General features: G+C 37.8%; 1 protein-coding gene and 1 non-coding gene across 6 annotated transcripts in view; one reads left to right on the top strand and one right to left on the bottom strand.

Annotated features, from left to right (window-relative positions):
• Spag16 (sperm associated antigen 16) overlaps positions 1–14,999 on the bottom strand; it is an 871,212-nt gene that overhangs the window by 111,045 nt on the left and 745,168 nt on the right. The window contains exon 17 of one of the 5 annotated variants that reach the window (XM_031367843.1): positions 6,320–6,824. The exons of the other annotated variants lie outside the window; for them this stretch is intronic. Within the exon in view, the coding sequence (XP_031223703.1) occupies positions 6,820–6,824 (5 nt within the window). The 3' untranslated portion in view covers positions 6,320–6,819. Of the gene's footprint in view, positions 1–6,319; positions 6,825–14,999 lie in introns of those variants that run through there. 5 annotated transcript variants of the gene reach the window in all.
• LOC116089604 lies at positions 2,315–2,459 on the top strand. Its single transcript, XR_004118388.1, has one exon. It is a non-coding gene; the product is annotated as a small nucleolar RNA SNORA48 (small nucleolar RNA).

The raw sequence follows: 14,999 nt of genomic DNA, 5'->3' as shown, positions 1-14,999 counted from the left end.
AGAGAGAGAGAGAGAGAGAGAGAGAGAGAGAGAGAGAGAGAAAGAGAGACTCAAAATAGAATCTTTGTTTTGTGTTTCCCCAATGGTGCAGTCCTTTTTAAGGGTGGCATTTATCACTAGGTTTTTCCTCCCCTAGAAAAATGTTGTAATGCTGTCTTAAGGGTGGATGGTGCTACCTCTAAATGTTGTCTTGAAGCCTCCCTACTGAAAAGCTCTTGAATAAATAGGATGAGCCTGATTAATCAATGTCTTCATGACAGTATTTTAATGGATGCTTCAATTTGCTTTACTTAAATTACTGATTTTATTGTTCCTTGTATGCAATGGTAATTTCAAAAAGTTTATACTGTTAATTTCTTAAGTGGCATCTTTTTTAAAAAATATTAAATCCAAAGTGCCATTGTACAAGTAGGAAGAGTAAGAATTATTGCAGTTGATAAAGAAACTGGCTACAATCTTTATCCTTGGTCCCACAGTGTTATATGTATACTTAAGGCAATTTGCTCATTAAATAGAAAGTAATAGAGCAGTAAAAATCCTGCCAGTCTCAGCAGAAACTGCTAACTTGGAATGTTGTCTTTCTACTTTGGCTCAAGAGACAGTAAGAAGGTTTTTTCCTCTTTCTTTCCTTCTTCCTTCCCTCCTTCCTTCCTTCCTCCCTTCCTTCCTTTTCCTCTCTTTCTTCTTTCCTTCTTTCTTTCTTTCTTTTTTTCTAGATAATTCAAAAAGTGTTTAATAGTGTGTTATCTACTCTGCTCTACAACTTAATGCATCTTTCATGACATCTACATTTTTAAGTGTGGATGATGATAACACCAAACTTGGGTTTCTATGGCAACTCTGAGATTTCAAATGGAAATATTTAGAAATATCTAAGACCTTTAAAGGAGTGCAGCTCTATCAGGTATTGCATGACTGTGATACATAGCAGGCATACACTTAAACCCCTGTATTTGCTATTTGTTCTTGTTGCCAATGTTGATATTACCATTAAGTCATAAGAAACTCAAGTTGTTACAGTTTCAAGAAAAAAATGTTCACATATATAATAATGGCAATAATATAACAAATTACTGGATTCAAGTAAGACAAACTACATCAGGGAAATAGAGTACTATATCAATTTACTAAGACTGGTGAGTCTTAGAACTGCTGATAATTATAAATAATTACCACAGGCTTATACTGGTGTGCTTTTGCTTGGAGGCGTCTCTGTTTATCTACACAGGTCTACCAGCTGTCCTCATCTATATAGCTCACACCGAGTCTCCATCAGACTGAGGGAGTGGGTCCTATCAATTTTCATCTGAGCCTGCTGTGATCCTTTTTGTCTTTTCTAAACTAATCTGTCACTCCAAGGTAAAGACTTGCTCTACCTATTTAGGAAATCCATTAGGATACCACACATAATCTATCAAACAGAGTATACTGCAAGATGTCTCTCCATGTGGGTGTGGATCTTATGTGACGATCGGCTAAAGGATATATTGAGATATGATAGTTTAATTCTTAATTTTTTTAAAAAAACATTTTGGAGTGAGTTCATCATACATCTTTTTCTACATGTCTGTTTATGGGGGCACTCCGTTGTGCTTTCACATGTAGAAGATAAAAGGTCAGTTTTATATATGTTGCTTTGCCGTTCTCCACTTTATTTCTTCAGATAAGGTTTCTCACTGGACCCGGACCTTATTAATCAGGTCAGACTGACTGACCAGAAAGACCTGAGGGAGAGCAACTTGCCTCCCAAATGTTGGGATTAAAGGCACCTGCTATAATGTCTGGACTTTACTTTGGTGGTGAGTATCCAAACATGGGTCCTCATACACAAACAGCAATTGCTTTACCCAGGGCACCAACCTCCAGCTTTCAATTCACATTGTTAATATTTAAGTTTCACATTTAATGCATGGGTTAATTGACTGGTAAATATTTGGTGGGATATTGAATTCTTAATTTTATTTTGCCCATGTATATAATTGTGTGATTTGAAACATATAAAGTATTTTAAGACTTATTTCATGGCCCAGAGTATGGTATATCTTGACAAATGTTTCAGATATGTTTGAAATGAATATGAATTGAGCTCTTAGTGGGTGGAACATTCTATAACTATCACTTAAGTCAAGGGGTTAATGGTGTTCAGGTCTATGTTCTTATTGCATTTCAGATTAATAAGTTCTATAAGTTATTTAGAAAGTATATTTGCATTTTCAATACAATTGTTGATTTGTGTCTTTTATATGATTTCGAAGCTCTGTTTTTATGCAGAGCAAAACTCAAGATTACTTCTTCTTAAAAATTATCAAATAACACCCCCTGGCAATGGGCAAAGAGTCACTTTGTTGGTGGTGGTGTTCTTACATCAGTCAGGGGCAGAGCAGATGGCAGGCCTTTTGTTCATCCTAGCTTGATGCCTGGCTTGATGGTCAAAGCTGGCTTATGCTTAGGACTCTTAAAAATCCTATCAAATCAAATTCTGGCAGCATGGTGCAGATGGAGGGACACAGACAGAGACCCATGGACTGCCATACCACCCACAGAGCTGCCCTCCACTGCACAGCACAGGCAGGCCTTAGACACCTGCTTGCAGATGTGCCATGCCCACGTGGATGGAGGATGTCATCCAGGGGCCTGGCAGCCACATGGTCAGCCTTCAGCTGGAGCCATCACAATGTGCGTGTATGTGGTGGTCCTATGGGAAAGAATCTAAGTGGAGCGGCATCATGAAGAAAGATGAAACTGGAGACTCAAGGGTGGAGAGGAGTAGCCTGTTGTGAGTGGCCAGCCCTGCTACCTGGGACCATGGTGAGGTCCCAGGCAGAGCTGCTACTTGAGGGTCATATCTGAGTTTACGGCTGTGCAGTGGCAGGGATCAGTGGTTATGTCCATGGCTCTAGAGAACATCAGAATGCCCTTGGTCAGGACAGCACCTGAATGTCCAGGGGCTGCACAGAACTAGCCCCACCCTTCACTCCGTGTGGTACTCTGAGAACTGGCCCGATTTCTCATTGCTGACAGTAATTGAGGAGGGGTCCCTGCACCTCAATGAGGCAGCACAGTGGAGCTGACCCCGGCAGCAGGGATATGTGTGAGCCTGCCCTGAAAGACATGAGTGTGGGAGAGCTGGCTCAGCCACTCATTTGCTATTGGGTGGCACACGTTTAGAGGTGATGCCTACTCCCATCCTGCCCCTTCTCATCTCTAGCAGTTGTGAAAGCCGCCCACAGGGTCACCAGCTCGGGAGAGTTATCCCTGCCCTTACCAGTTGAGGGGCTCTGAGATGGCTCACCCAAAAATCTATATCCTTCTTGGATGGTTGGCACATGTGAAAGGGCTAGCCCTGCTGTTCCAAAGCTGCAGGATCTCCATGACATAGGTCGACAGCAGGATATCTGGAAGTCTCGATGAGCATCCAGTATCGATGGTGTTAGATAAGCCAGGAACCACACCAATGACTCATTGCAATGAAAATTTGAAAGTGAAGATATATGGACAGAGAGATATACTGTAGGACACTGTGACACACTACAGCTTCCACGATGAGATCTCTATGCTTTTTTGTTGTTGTTGTTGTTGTTGATTATTTGTTTGTGTGCATTCTATTTTGGGGTGGGGGAGGTTGCAAGGACAAAGCGAAGATATGAGGGGACATGGAGATGAGTGGGCCTGGGGTGCATGATATGAAACTCATAAAGAATCAATACAAAGTTTTTTAAAAACCCCAAACATTGATCATTAGCTGTTTCTGTTAATAATAGCAACAATCTTATTATAAAATAGCCTCACGTTGTATATTACTCTGAAATCTACTGTAGGTCCGCGTTGCTCCCTGCCTCCCCCACTTTGGGTTATGGAAGCGCTGCTGAGGAGGCAAAACACAGGGAGTGCACAACTGTATCTCCCTGTACCTCCACAGCGGTCCAGAGCTAGGATTTAGGGAAGCGCCCTGAGACACCCACTTGGGAGGTGGGGAAATGCAGCCTAGACTGTGGAAGCTGGCTCCCAGGAATCCAGTGGCCTCTGGCATGTTGCACAGAGGAGTCGGGAATAAAGGATCAGGGGTCCATGGCCCAGGAAGAGATTGAGACTGATGGTTCCCAAACTCCTGGACATCCAGGCACCGCTGAGTTGGGAGCAGAGTTGGGGGCCTGTGGGTTGATTGTCCTTAGCTTGGTGATGTTTGTTTGTCTAGGAGCGCAGAGAGGCCTTCTGTGGGAAACTTAGGCTGTGGCTCTGTAGGCAAAGGCCTTCTCCATGCTTCCCATGGCGGCTCTCGATTAAAGAGACAGTTCATGATTATCCATACCATTTATTGGCTGTTCATCTTAGAAAGTGAATGAATACCAACTCCTCAGGGTGGACCAAAGATTGAACACCTTTTGCAGGGAGCAATGTCTGGGAAGGGATGCTTATTGGCTAAACCCTCGGGGCCTTTAGATACCTCATTAGCATGACGAACTTTTCTGGGGCTACCACTTTTCCTTATGTGAGAAGTGTGGCACATATTCCAGACCAAGACTCTGGCAGCGAGTTGCCTACCATCTCAGATGGGTACCTGGGTGCTGGGGACTCTGAACCCACTCAACTTACCATGTCTAACAGTAACATAACCAGTCAGGTTATTTTAATTAGTACTTATATGGCATATCATATTTGCTGTGACAAAATTAGCAAGCATTTTAAGTGAGGAGATTAAGAGCAAGGGTGCTACTGCCCATCACGGTGCTGAGATGCGTTTCACCTTTGGCTAAGCCACAGCACTCGAGGCTGTCGGTCATCCACACTCAGGAAGCAAAGAAAAATGAAAGAGCTCATTTTACTTTTTCTTGTTTTCAGTTTTTGTTTAATCTGGATGCCCTGCTCAAGGGATGGTCCCTACTGCCCCCCACATTCAGAATGTGTGTGCCTTCCTCAGTTAAACCTCCCTGAGGTACTCACAGACACATCCAATACAACTGTAACTTACTTGATCTAGTTCCACTGATTATGAAGATTGACCAGGACAATACTCACAATATCAGTGCACTTAAACAAATAAACAAAGAACAAGCCCGTTTGTATCTTAACATTTAAACCATGTTTCTTGTAGCTTACCATAATTGATTTTTAAAATTGTTAAAATTACACCTTTCCTGCCCAAGTCCCCTTGCTATTAGGGGATCTAACCCACCTACACACATGCATATCAGCTCCCTTGAAAGTGGTCCCTAACTGGTACATCTACACAGTCATTCCTACATCGAAGGCTCAGGGAACAGGATGGAGAAGGAGCAGGAAGAATGTAAACGCCAGAGGGAGGAGTTATGGAAAATGTGGGAGGTGAGTGAGTGTGATTGAAATATACTGCATGAAAGTCTCTAAAAAGTATTAGACTAAAAAAAGAACATACTAAAAATATTGTTCAGTATCACACTGAGATGACAAGAGCTTCTCTTCTGGGTATGAGGTCTGGCACCATTAGACTTTGACTCTGCAGGGTTCTGATTGCTCTGTCTTACAGCTAGCTACAGCTTTTCTAATAGTTTTCTATATAAAAATCACCACTCATCCTGTCAAGTTTATTTCTCACCGTAGTCACTGTGGTTTTTATGTTTAGAATTTTTATCTATGTCTCTCCTATATCGTTCATGTTGATTAACACCTTGAACATATGAAATGCATTGGAAGTGAGTGTCAATGCCTTCTCTGCAATGCGGATGAGTAGCTCAGTCCTGTTTTGTGTTTAAAAGACCTTTTTCTTCTTAATTCTGGATTGTACTTCTGTGCTTCCTTTGTCTGTTTGTTATCAGGATTCTGGGCTGTTAATTTCCTACTTAAGTGCTACTTATTTATTTATTTATTTATTTATTTATTTATGTATTCACTTTGCATCGGATCGAAGCCCCCCACCCCAGTCCCAACCTTACATCCCATTACCTCCTCTCCTTCTCCTCAGAGAATGGGAAAACCCCTTGGGCACCACCCCATTTGGGGATATCAAGTCACAGCAGGACTAAATGCACTCTTTCCCTCTGAGACCTGACCAGGCAGTCCAGCTAGGGGAAGGGGATCCAATGCCAGGCAACAGAGTCAGAGACAGCCCAGGCTCTGATTGTTAGGGAATCTTCATGAAGACCAAGCTAAGTGCTGCTCATTTTAAAAATTTCCTCCAAATATTCTTGAGCCTTGTCTTGGGATTCAGGTAATGTACTTTGAGATAGTTTGATCCTTTTGGTCTTCATTTTAAAATTTGTTTGTTACTTCTAAGCATAGCAGCATTTATTGTAATGATAATTATTTCCCACTACTATTGAGACAAAAATCCTTTCAAATACTCTATGCATTACCCCATATATTTTGAGATTTCACAATTAGGATGAAACTGTTCCATACTTTATGTGAATGAACTTTCCTTTAATCCAAAGTGGTTCTTGCCTTATGTGCTTCATACATGTGTGTGATGCTAATCTGATCAATATAAAATTATTTTACAATTGTATTCTCTCTCTTTTTAGTGCTCTTCTCCATGGAACTCTAATCTATGGATTCTAGAAGTCTTGTTAACCTTATGTTCTCAATTCCACTCCTTCATGTTTTACTTTATCGAAGTCCATTTTGGGGCTCTTTCTTTCCTGATTTGTGGCCTACAAATTTTCTGATAATATTAACCTGATGCAAATGTGCACCTAGCTTTACTAGCCCGTATGTCTGTGACGTCACTTCATTCTGTTGCTGGATGTTCAGTGCCTTGAAGACTCTTGTTTTATCACTTCCGTCTGGTTTTGTGACTTGTGTTGCTATTGGCTCAGGCAGGTAGGTAAATTCAGTCACTGTTCTCTAGCCTTGGGACAGAGCAGAAATCAATTATCACATTCAAAATAAGAAATATGTAAAGTTGCATAACACATGGAACCGGAAATGTAGCATTTGCTTGGTGATTACAGTTCCATATTTGGTCAATGGGTATTTATTTCTCACTATTTAATAATTCCTGCTTATGAAATTTAAACAAACACAGCTCTAACAACATCATTAAGCTCAATATGAACGATGCAAATAGTGTGTGCCTTGCATCAAATCTCAACCAAATAAGAGGTTTAAATCTGAGGATTCACAGTTTTGCTTTTATTTCCCCATTTTATTTCACAGAAATCAAAATTTCTCATGATAGTATTTCTTAAGAAGGTGTTAGGATCTGTACTGTATTTAAAGGGGTAGGATCAAGTTAGGTAATTTATTTTGTGCTCTCAAAAACATTATCATAAAATATAGATTATTTAATTTGCCATAAATCTATTTTGCAATTCTTTCATTCTTTGAGAATTTTACATAATGTAGTTTATCATACTCTTCCCTTAAATTCTCCCCATATCCAGCCCGTTCCCTAACCACCCAACTTTGTTGTTCTTCTAAAACAAAACTAAAAACATCAAGTCTAATTTATGGTACTCATACACTCTTAGATGTGCGGGCTTTCACACAGCATAGTAACAACATTGCAGACCTGCAGAAGTTTAACCCAGATAATATTCCAACGTGTAAGAGAGAGGTGAGCACAAAGATATACCCTTAGTTAAGGATTTATTAGCAATTGATGCCCTCTAAAACAGAGACTCAATTTTTCTTTAAGAACACGGCCCCAGTATGTCAATCATGCACCTATATAATAGAAAATTTAAAAGACATTTGTCTTCAGGAAAGCCACAGTAGACAGTTAATTTGTATATGATATGTATTTTATGTTTACACTTAAATAAATGTATTCTGCCATGTGACATATTATAGATTCTCTACTAACATTTGCATCTACTACTCTGGTTCAGGATTACAGTGAACTTTAGAGGCTTTCTTCACTCTTCCCAGAAGACAGTCTTCTAGAAAGTCAAGTGGCTGGTCTGATATTTATTTGTAACATGACTTTATTTTCTTTTAGTCTCATAAGGAAGGACTATATCAGTAGCGATATATGATATATCGACTACATAGTACTTCAAATCTTCTATTGCATAGCACCATACCAGTACTAAACGCCAAACTAGTCTACATTGCTGCACTATGTTAAAATAGAAAATTAGTAAATATTATGATTTTAAGATCTATACATACATAAATAGTATAAGATTTCAAAGGAAACACATTAATCAATATAATAGGACTTTGTATTAGTATAAAACTATGTTTGTAAACATAGAACAAGCCAAGAAGTACTCTGCCATTGAGCTAGTGCCCCATATAATTTTTTAAAATTATATGAAATTTTTCTCGTTGATATTTTTGAAATGAGATAGAAACTAACTGGATTACAAACACAATGAAAAACCTTAATATTGTTAAGCCCAATGAAATTCACATAAAACTGAATTCTGCTGTTTTTCTCTTTTGCAAACCTAAATAAAACCCAAGATTTGTCTTAAGGTGTAAATATATTAGTTAAGTAATTTCTTTTCAACTCAGTAAAATATAAAAAATAAAAACAACAAATTCCAAATTCATGGACTTTTCTAACGCTAAACTATAGAGTGGATATAGACGTGCGGCTCAACGTACTTGTAGTTCTGAGGACCCGAGGCAGCTCCTAGAGGAGAGTATTAGCTAAGGCTTGCATTACTATGGTGTGCATCAAGGACGAATGAATGAATAAGCATTTTGACCATGTGACTTTGTGTGAAATGGGACAATTATGATATCTTTAAATCAGAAAGGCAGATGTTAAAACGTAGGGAAAAAAGCATAAAAAGGCTGGAGAGAAACTTGAACGTGATGTGAAGAGCTACTACCTAGGGGCCCCTGTGTGTATTCTTTGACAGTTTGGCTTTATAGTCAGTACAGGATGTCCAAAATGTAAAGTAACAGAATGCTCAAACTCATATCTGGAAAGAAAATTTGGATCCCTGAGTATTTGCTTCATTTATCAATCAAGAGATTTAGTGCTGCACTTTCTGTTATGAAAGTCAAAAGCATCCATGGAGGACTTCATTTTTGCCTTTTAAATATATTTAGATTATGGTCCAAATGACAGCTTGGAATTGTAAAATTCCTGAGTCAAGTCTATACAAATGGCATAGACTTTATTGGTTGTTAAGATACAACCAAAGCCATCAATGCTACCACTTCGTGTCTAATCTGCCAGTTGGATATTTATATAGTCAACTTTCTTCTGCTGTAAAGTTAGACAATTTAATATATTTGATTACATTTTGTGTTTTAATGACAGAAAGTCCATTTGGTATCCATTCCATTTTCCAAATAGATTAGACTAACATAGGGAGACAAACTACAAAATTAAAATGATTTGAAAGAGTGAGCTGAAAGACAGAGGACATTTTCTTCTCTCTGTTCCATTGTTGCAACTAATTTGTTATAAGACCTCCATTAGAAAATAACATTTGCCCTTAAGGAAATGTTTCAGAGTAAGCTTAGATTTAAAGTCACTAGTGGGCAATGGATCCCTCCAGTGACCAGACAGGCATTATCTGGACTTCTGCTTTCAATCTCAGTGCCTGGGGTAGTCTCATTTTTCAGGCTTTCTTTGTCTCAATTATTTTCTCCTGCATTAAAGTCTTTTTTATGTGCCTGAGGGAAAACATAGTAACAGTTGCATGACATATGTTTTTTTCCTCCCACAAAGTATATACATGCACTATAGAGTATTGATAATGAAATTTAAAATGGACTTTAGAAATCCCCATATATTCCTAGAGAAATTGGTGTATTTATAACACCAATTTCTTTTTATAAACAAAAAAGACCTCAGGCTGGAGAGATTGCTCAGAGGTTAAGAGCACTGGCCGCTCTTCCAGAGGACCAAGGTTCAATTCCCAACATCCACATGGCAGCTCATGTAACTCCAATGTCGATAACTCTTAGATCTGACACCTTCACACAGACATACATGCAGGCAAAACACCGATGCACATTAAATAAAAATCAACAATAAAAAAAGACTTCCATATAATTGATAAAGTAAAATTTTAGAGATTACCATTATTATTTTAATGACAAGACACCGAATTTTAGGCACTCAAAAAATGTAACACTTTTGTAGAGTAAACTTTTTCTTAAAAAAAAAAAAGAAAGAAAGAAAGAAAGAAAAGAAAGAAAGAAAGAGGCACTGCTGAATACTATAGAAAGAATTCTGTAGTGTTTGTAGTGTATGGCATTTGTTAATAAATCTAGTATCTAACAGAATAAATAATGTGATATAAGGGCATAAAGTGGATACAAACATATGCAGGCCCCAGACTCTTGCTGCCTTTCCTGATAGTTATTAGGTGCTGACCAGTTACTCCATGGTTTTGCTTATGTTCCCTGTGTGTACACATTGCCATCTGCTTGTTTTCTATCATGGGGAGTTTCTTCTGGCCTCTGGAAAGTAAATCAGTAAGTCTTGGGGCAATATGAATTATCATCATATCATTTTGCTCCAAGATTTTGTACCATATCATTTTGTTCTTGCCCTGAATTCCATCTTCTACCCACTCCTTAAAACTCTATCCAAGTGTAAGCTTCTTTATAAAGTCATGTTGCCTCATTGCTCTCTTGTCACTGATGCATACTATCTTGATGACCACCTAACTAACATTACTGGGAACCACCTTTGGCAACAGTAGAATGAACACAAAGCAATACTCACCTGGAGGCTACATAATCAGTACAACACTGGGCGAAACACAGATTGTGGTTCGTTTGACTATCAAATGTATATTCTTGGTATATAATTCTTTCTTGATAGTGATTATAATCTGTGTGGGGCCATAGAATGACTTTGGCAAATGTACCTAACCTCTATCTCCTTTGGCCAGTCTTAGAAGTCAGTGTAATGATGACTTAAAAACTATTAAACATGAAAAGAGTGTTTTTATATATAAAGAATTACATATATTTTAAATTATGTTTTTGTTTTGGGTATTTTCATCTTATTTTTAAAGTACTCAAATCTATCATCTATCCATTTGTCTGTCTGTCTGTCTGTCTATCTATCTATCTATCATCTATCTATCTATCTATCTATCTATCTATCTATCTATCTATCTATCTATGTAGGTATTTTTTGAAAACTACCACAGTACTTTGTGAAGTTTTCATCTTTTTTGAAATATTTATTTCTAATTATTACCTATTGCATTCATACATGTTCCACATTATAGCACAATATATACACATTCCACATAATAGCAATTAACGAAAAAAGAGGCGAGGAATTTGAAGCAGAAGGCAGAGATATATGGGAGGGTTTGGACATGGAAAAAGTTAAGTGAGCATGTAATTAAATTATAACCTCAAAAATAAAACTAAAATATTTATTATTTTGAATCATGTGGGTGTGCATATGCGTGTGTGTGTGTGTGTGCATGTGCGTGTGCGTGTGTGTGTGTGTGTGTGTGAGCACATGAGTGCATTGTTCACAGAAGCAATGGCCCTGGATCCTCCTGGAGCTGAACTTAGCTTCAGACAGTGGGGAGACTCTTGATACAGGTGCTGGGTACAGAAGCTGGGTCCTCTGTAAGACAAATGTTTGTTCTCCCTAACTATTGAGCCATCTCTCTTGGTTCAGTTTTAATCTTACAATAAGTAATTTACTGAACAGGTATTACTGATTTTCATGTGCCTTATCAATAGCCATGGAAAGAGATATATGTTTATTTCCTTCCCTCTGTAAGCAATACATGAAGAGTGACTGATTATCTGACTAAATACAAGAATCTGAAATGACCGTGCACTTTCAAAAATAAGTAGTACTGTAATTTTTAAGAAAAAGGTAAGAAAGATATAGATAACAGTTTAGTTGGTATTATTGGGTTTGTTACTGCGATTGATTGACTGATTCATTGAGGTACCACACATAAAATTCAGAAGCTTGAATGTGGTACTTGACAAGTAAGTTTCACCCCAGCCTCTCCATTAAGGATATTAATATTATGATGATAATAATTATAGCTGAATCCAGGCCACTCATCTCTTGCTCATGGCAGGGCACATTTGTATAGATGTTTCTAAACTCAAGAATCTTTCCTTAATGGCCCATCAGTAGTCAAGGAATCAATTATAAAACCTCCTTCTGGATTTTTGGATTGTTCCGAGATTCACTTAAAGCTATAAAAAGACTAGGCTATGTAATTCTTTTTCTTTGTCAGCAACAGATAGGATAATTTATCATTTAATCTAACTTAGATTACAAATAAATTCCTTTCCATTACTTAGTTAATAAAAACTAAACTAAAATTAGGTGAAGCTAATTTGCATTTTGAGAAAGAAGAAACAATCTATCGGGGTCTTCTATTGACTGTTCAAAATGATTAAATAGATCTTCTCCAAAAATAAAGTATGTTGGCAACAGACCAGAGACACTGAAACCTTCCAGACTAATCATTTAATTTTCCTGAGTCACTTTCTTTTTTTATCACCACATTGTACATTCAGCTGGGCTTAATATATGGTACAAGCAGAATAAGAAAACAGGTAGAATTTTGTACAAACTTTGTTTCTAATTCATTGCTTGTCTTTTTCCTTCCTGTAAATTTTGTATTCTTGTTACTTAAAAAAAGATATTCATAGAGAAGAACTGCAATACTTTGAGATTGTTAAAGTGTATTTATTCACTTATTTATTCAATAAATATTTTCCAATACATCATATTGAGTCCTTGTCTGTTAGATACAACAGTTGACAAAGATGGATTGAGTCCTGGCTCCCATGGTACTTAAGTTCTAGTTAAAGAAAAAGTCAACATACAAATAAACAAGCTGCAATAGGATATGACAGTGATAGGGAAATGGAAGAACATTAGATCATTCACTGATTGGTGAGGTGGCAGTGCACTAACTAGAGCAAGCATGACAGTCCCCTCCAAGGGAGCTACATCACAATCGGAATGTAAATGAGAAGGCTCAATAAACTGCCAATAGAATTCACAGAAATAACCTAAAATTGATCACAGATATAAATGTAAAATTCAGAACTATATGATTCTAAATCTAACATTAGAAAGAATTGAGGTGACTTTGTAGATGATTTTTATATGCATGACACCAAAAAACAAACAAAAACCTCCACATTTTGTAAGAGAGAGTTGACAGATTACATTTAATTAAAATGACATTTTTCTACTTTGCAAAGGACAAAAGTATAAAATTGATAAGCCACAGTCTGGAGAAAATTATTTACCAAAATAATGTACCAGATAAAGGACTTGAATCCAAAATACAAAGACCATTAAAAGCAAAACAGGAAAGAAAACAAATAAACCTAATTTAAAAATGGGCAAATGTTGTATACATATACAACATCAAAAAGGTATGCAGATGGTAAGTAAGCACATGAAAAGGATTCTCCGAACATGTGCCTCTGGGAAATTACAAATTAAGACGACAATACTGCATGGCTATGTACATATCAGGTTGTCCCATATCCATAAGGACAATAGCAAATGCTGGGAAGGATGTGGCACCAGCAGGATCTCTCATTTATTGTTGGCGAGGACACAGGATGATGCCACCATTCTGAAAGACAGCTTGGTGATTTCCTGTACAACTCAATATAATCTTATTGTAATATGCATCAGCAGTGCTTCTCAGTATTTATCCAAAGAAGTTGAAAATATATGTCTATACAAAATCCTGCACATGAATGTTTATAGCCCCCATAATTGCAGAATTACAAGGCGACCAAGATGTTCTTCAATAGGCGAATGAATAGATGATGATACTTTTGTACAATGGAATATTATACAGTAAATTTGGCTATTTAAAATGGAAAAGATACCAAAGAACAAAAGTGCATATTGCTAAGTGACAAAGCCAGTCTGCTAAAGCTTGAAATGTATGAGGCCAGCTACAAGACATTCTTGAAAAGGCAGAATATAGAGACAGTAAAAATTGTCAGTGGTTGCCACGGATTCAGGAGAAAAAGAAAGAAGGTTGCCTAAGGGAACAAAAGGGATTTATGGTAGTGATGTTGTCCTGTATGATACTGCCGTGATGCATACAGTTGTCAAAACTGTATATATTGAAGAGTGAATCCAAATGCAAGCATGGAAGTCACTTAATAATGCATCACTAGTCGCTCATAAATAACAAATATGTTTATGCTAGTGCAAAATGTTAGTAATACAGAGAACGAGGGGAGGTGGAAGAGGACATCTACAGGAATGTCATCCTGGCTACTTTGTTCTATAAGCCTAAAACTGATGTGAAAATAAAGTTTGATTTTGAAAGCCCAAGAGAAAACCTGTGACCATGTGCAGGAGCAGGGCATTCTAGGGAAAGGACTTCAAAGCTGGAATCCAGAGCAGAAAAGGGTAGCAGGAGGAAGATGGGGGCACGGCGGTTCTCAGAGGCCACAGAGATGCCGTTTCGTTTGTGTCAGGTGAAATGAAAACTGACTCACAGCTTTTATACAGGAAATTAAATCTAATTTTCTCCATTAGCCTGTTTGGAGAAACCATTGAGTTAAGGGCTATGGGGATGATAGGAAAGGAGAAAGATTCAGTATGAAAGATGAGAGGTGGCTTTGAAGGTTCACAAAGCCAGAAAGATTTCTGAAGTTTTAAGTTCCCTGTAACTCAGCTTCTTTCTTAATAATCATGACAGATTCCATTGGATGTTTAATCTTAAAATACTTATAAATTGTTTGTAAGTATATTTCTATTAATTAGTCTAGGAGTCACTGAGATTAATATTCTCCCTAAGTGATCTGAGGAGATGGCTCAGTGAGTGAATCACTTGTGTAACTGTGAGGACTTAAGAGGCCTAGATCCCATATAAAGCTGGATGTGGTTGTATGTTTCTGTAATCTTGGCACTCCTTCAACAAGAGGGGAGCTAGAGAAAAGAGAATCCCCAGAAGCTCATGAGCTATCCAACCTGGTATATACAGCTGTGAATGAGAGATCCTGTTCCAAACAAGGTAGAAGACAAGGATCAATTCACAAGGTTGACCTCTGACCTTCTCGTACATACAATGGTATGTACATACCTTCTCTCTCTCTCTCTCTCTCTCTCTCTCTCTCTCTCTCTCTCT

The sequence above is a fragment of the Mastomys coucha genome, unplaced genomic scaffold, assembly GCF_008632895.1.
Source record: "Mastomys coucha isolate ucsf_1 unplaced genomic scaffold, UCSF_Mcou_1 pScaffold14, whole genome shotgun sequence".
Taxonomy (NCBI): domain Eukaryota; kingdom Metazoa; phylum Chordata; class Mammalia; order Rodentia; family Muridae; genus Mastomys; species Mastomys coucha.
Note: the sequence above shows the minus strand (reverse complement) of the source record. Positions and strands in the feature narration are given on the sequence as shown.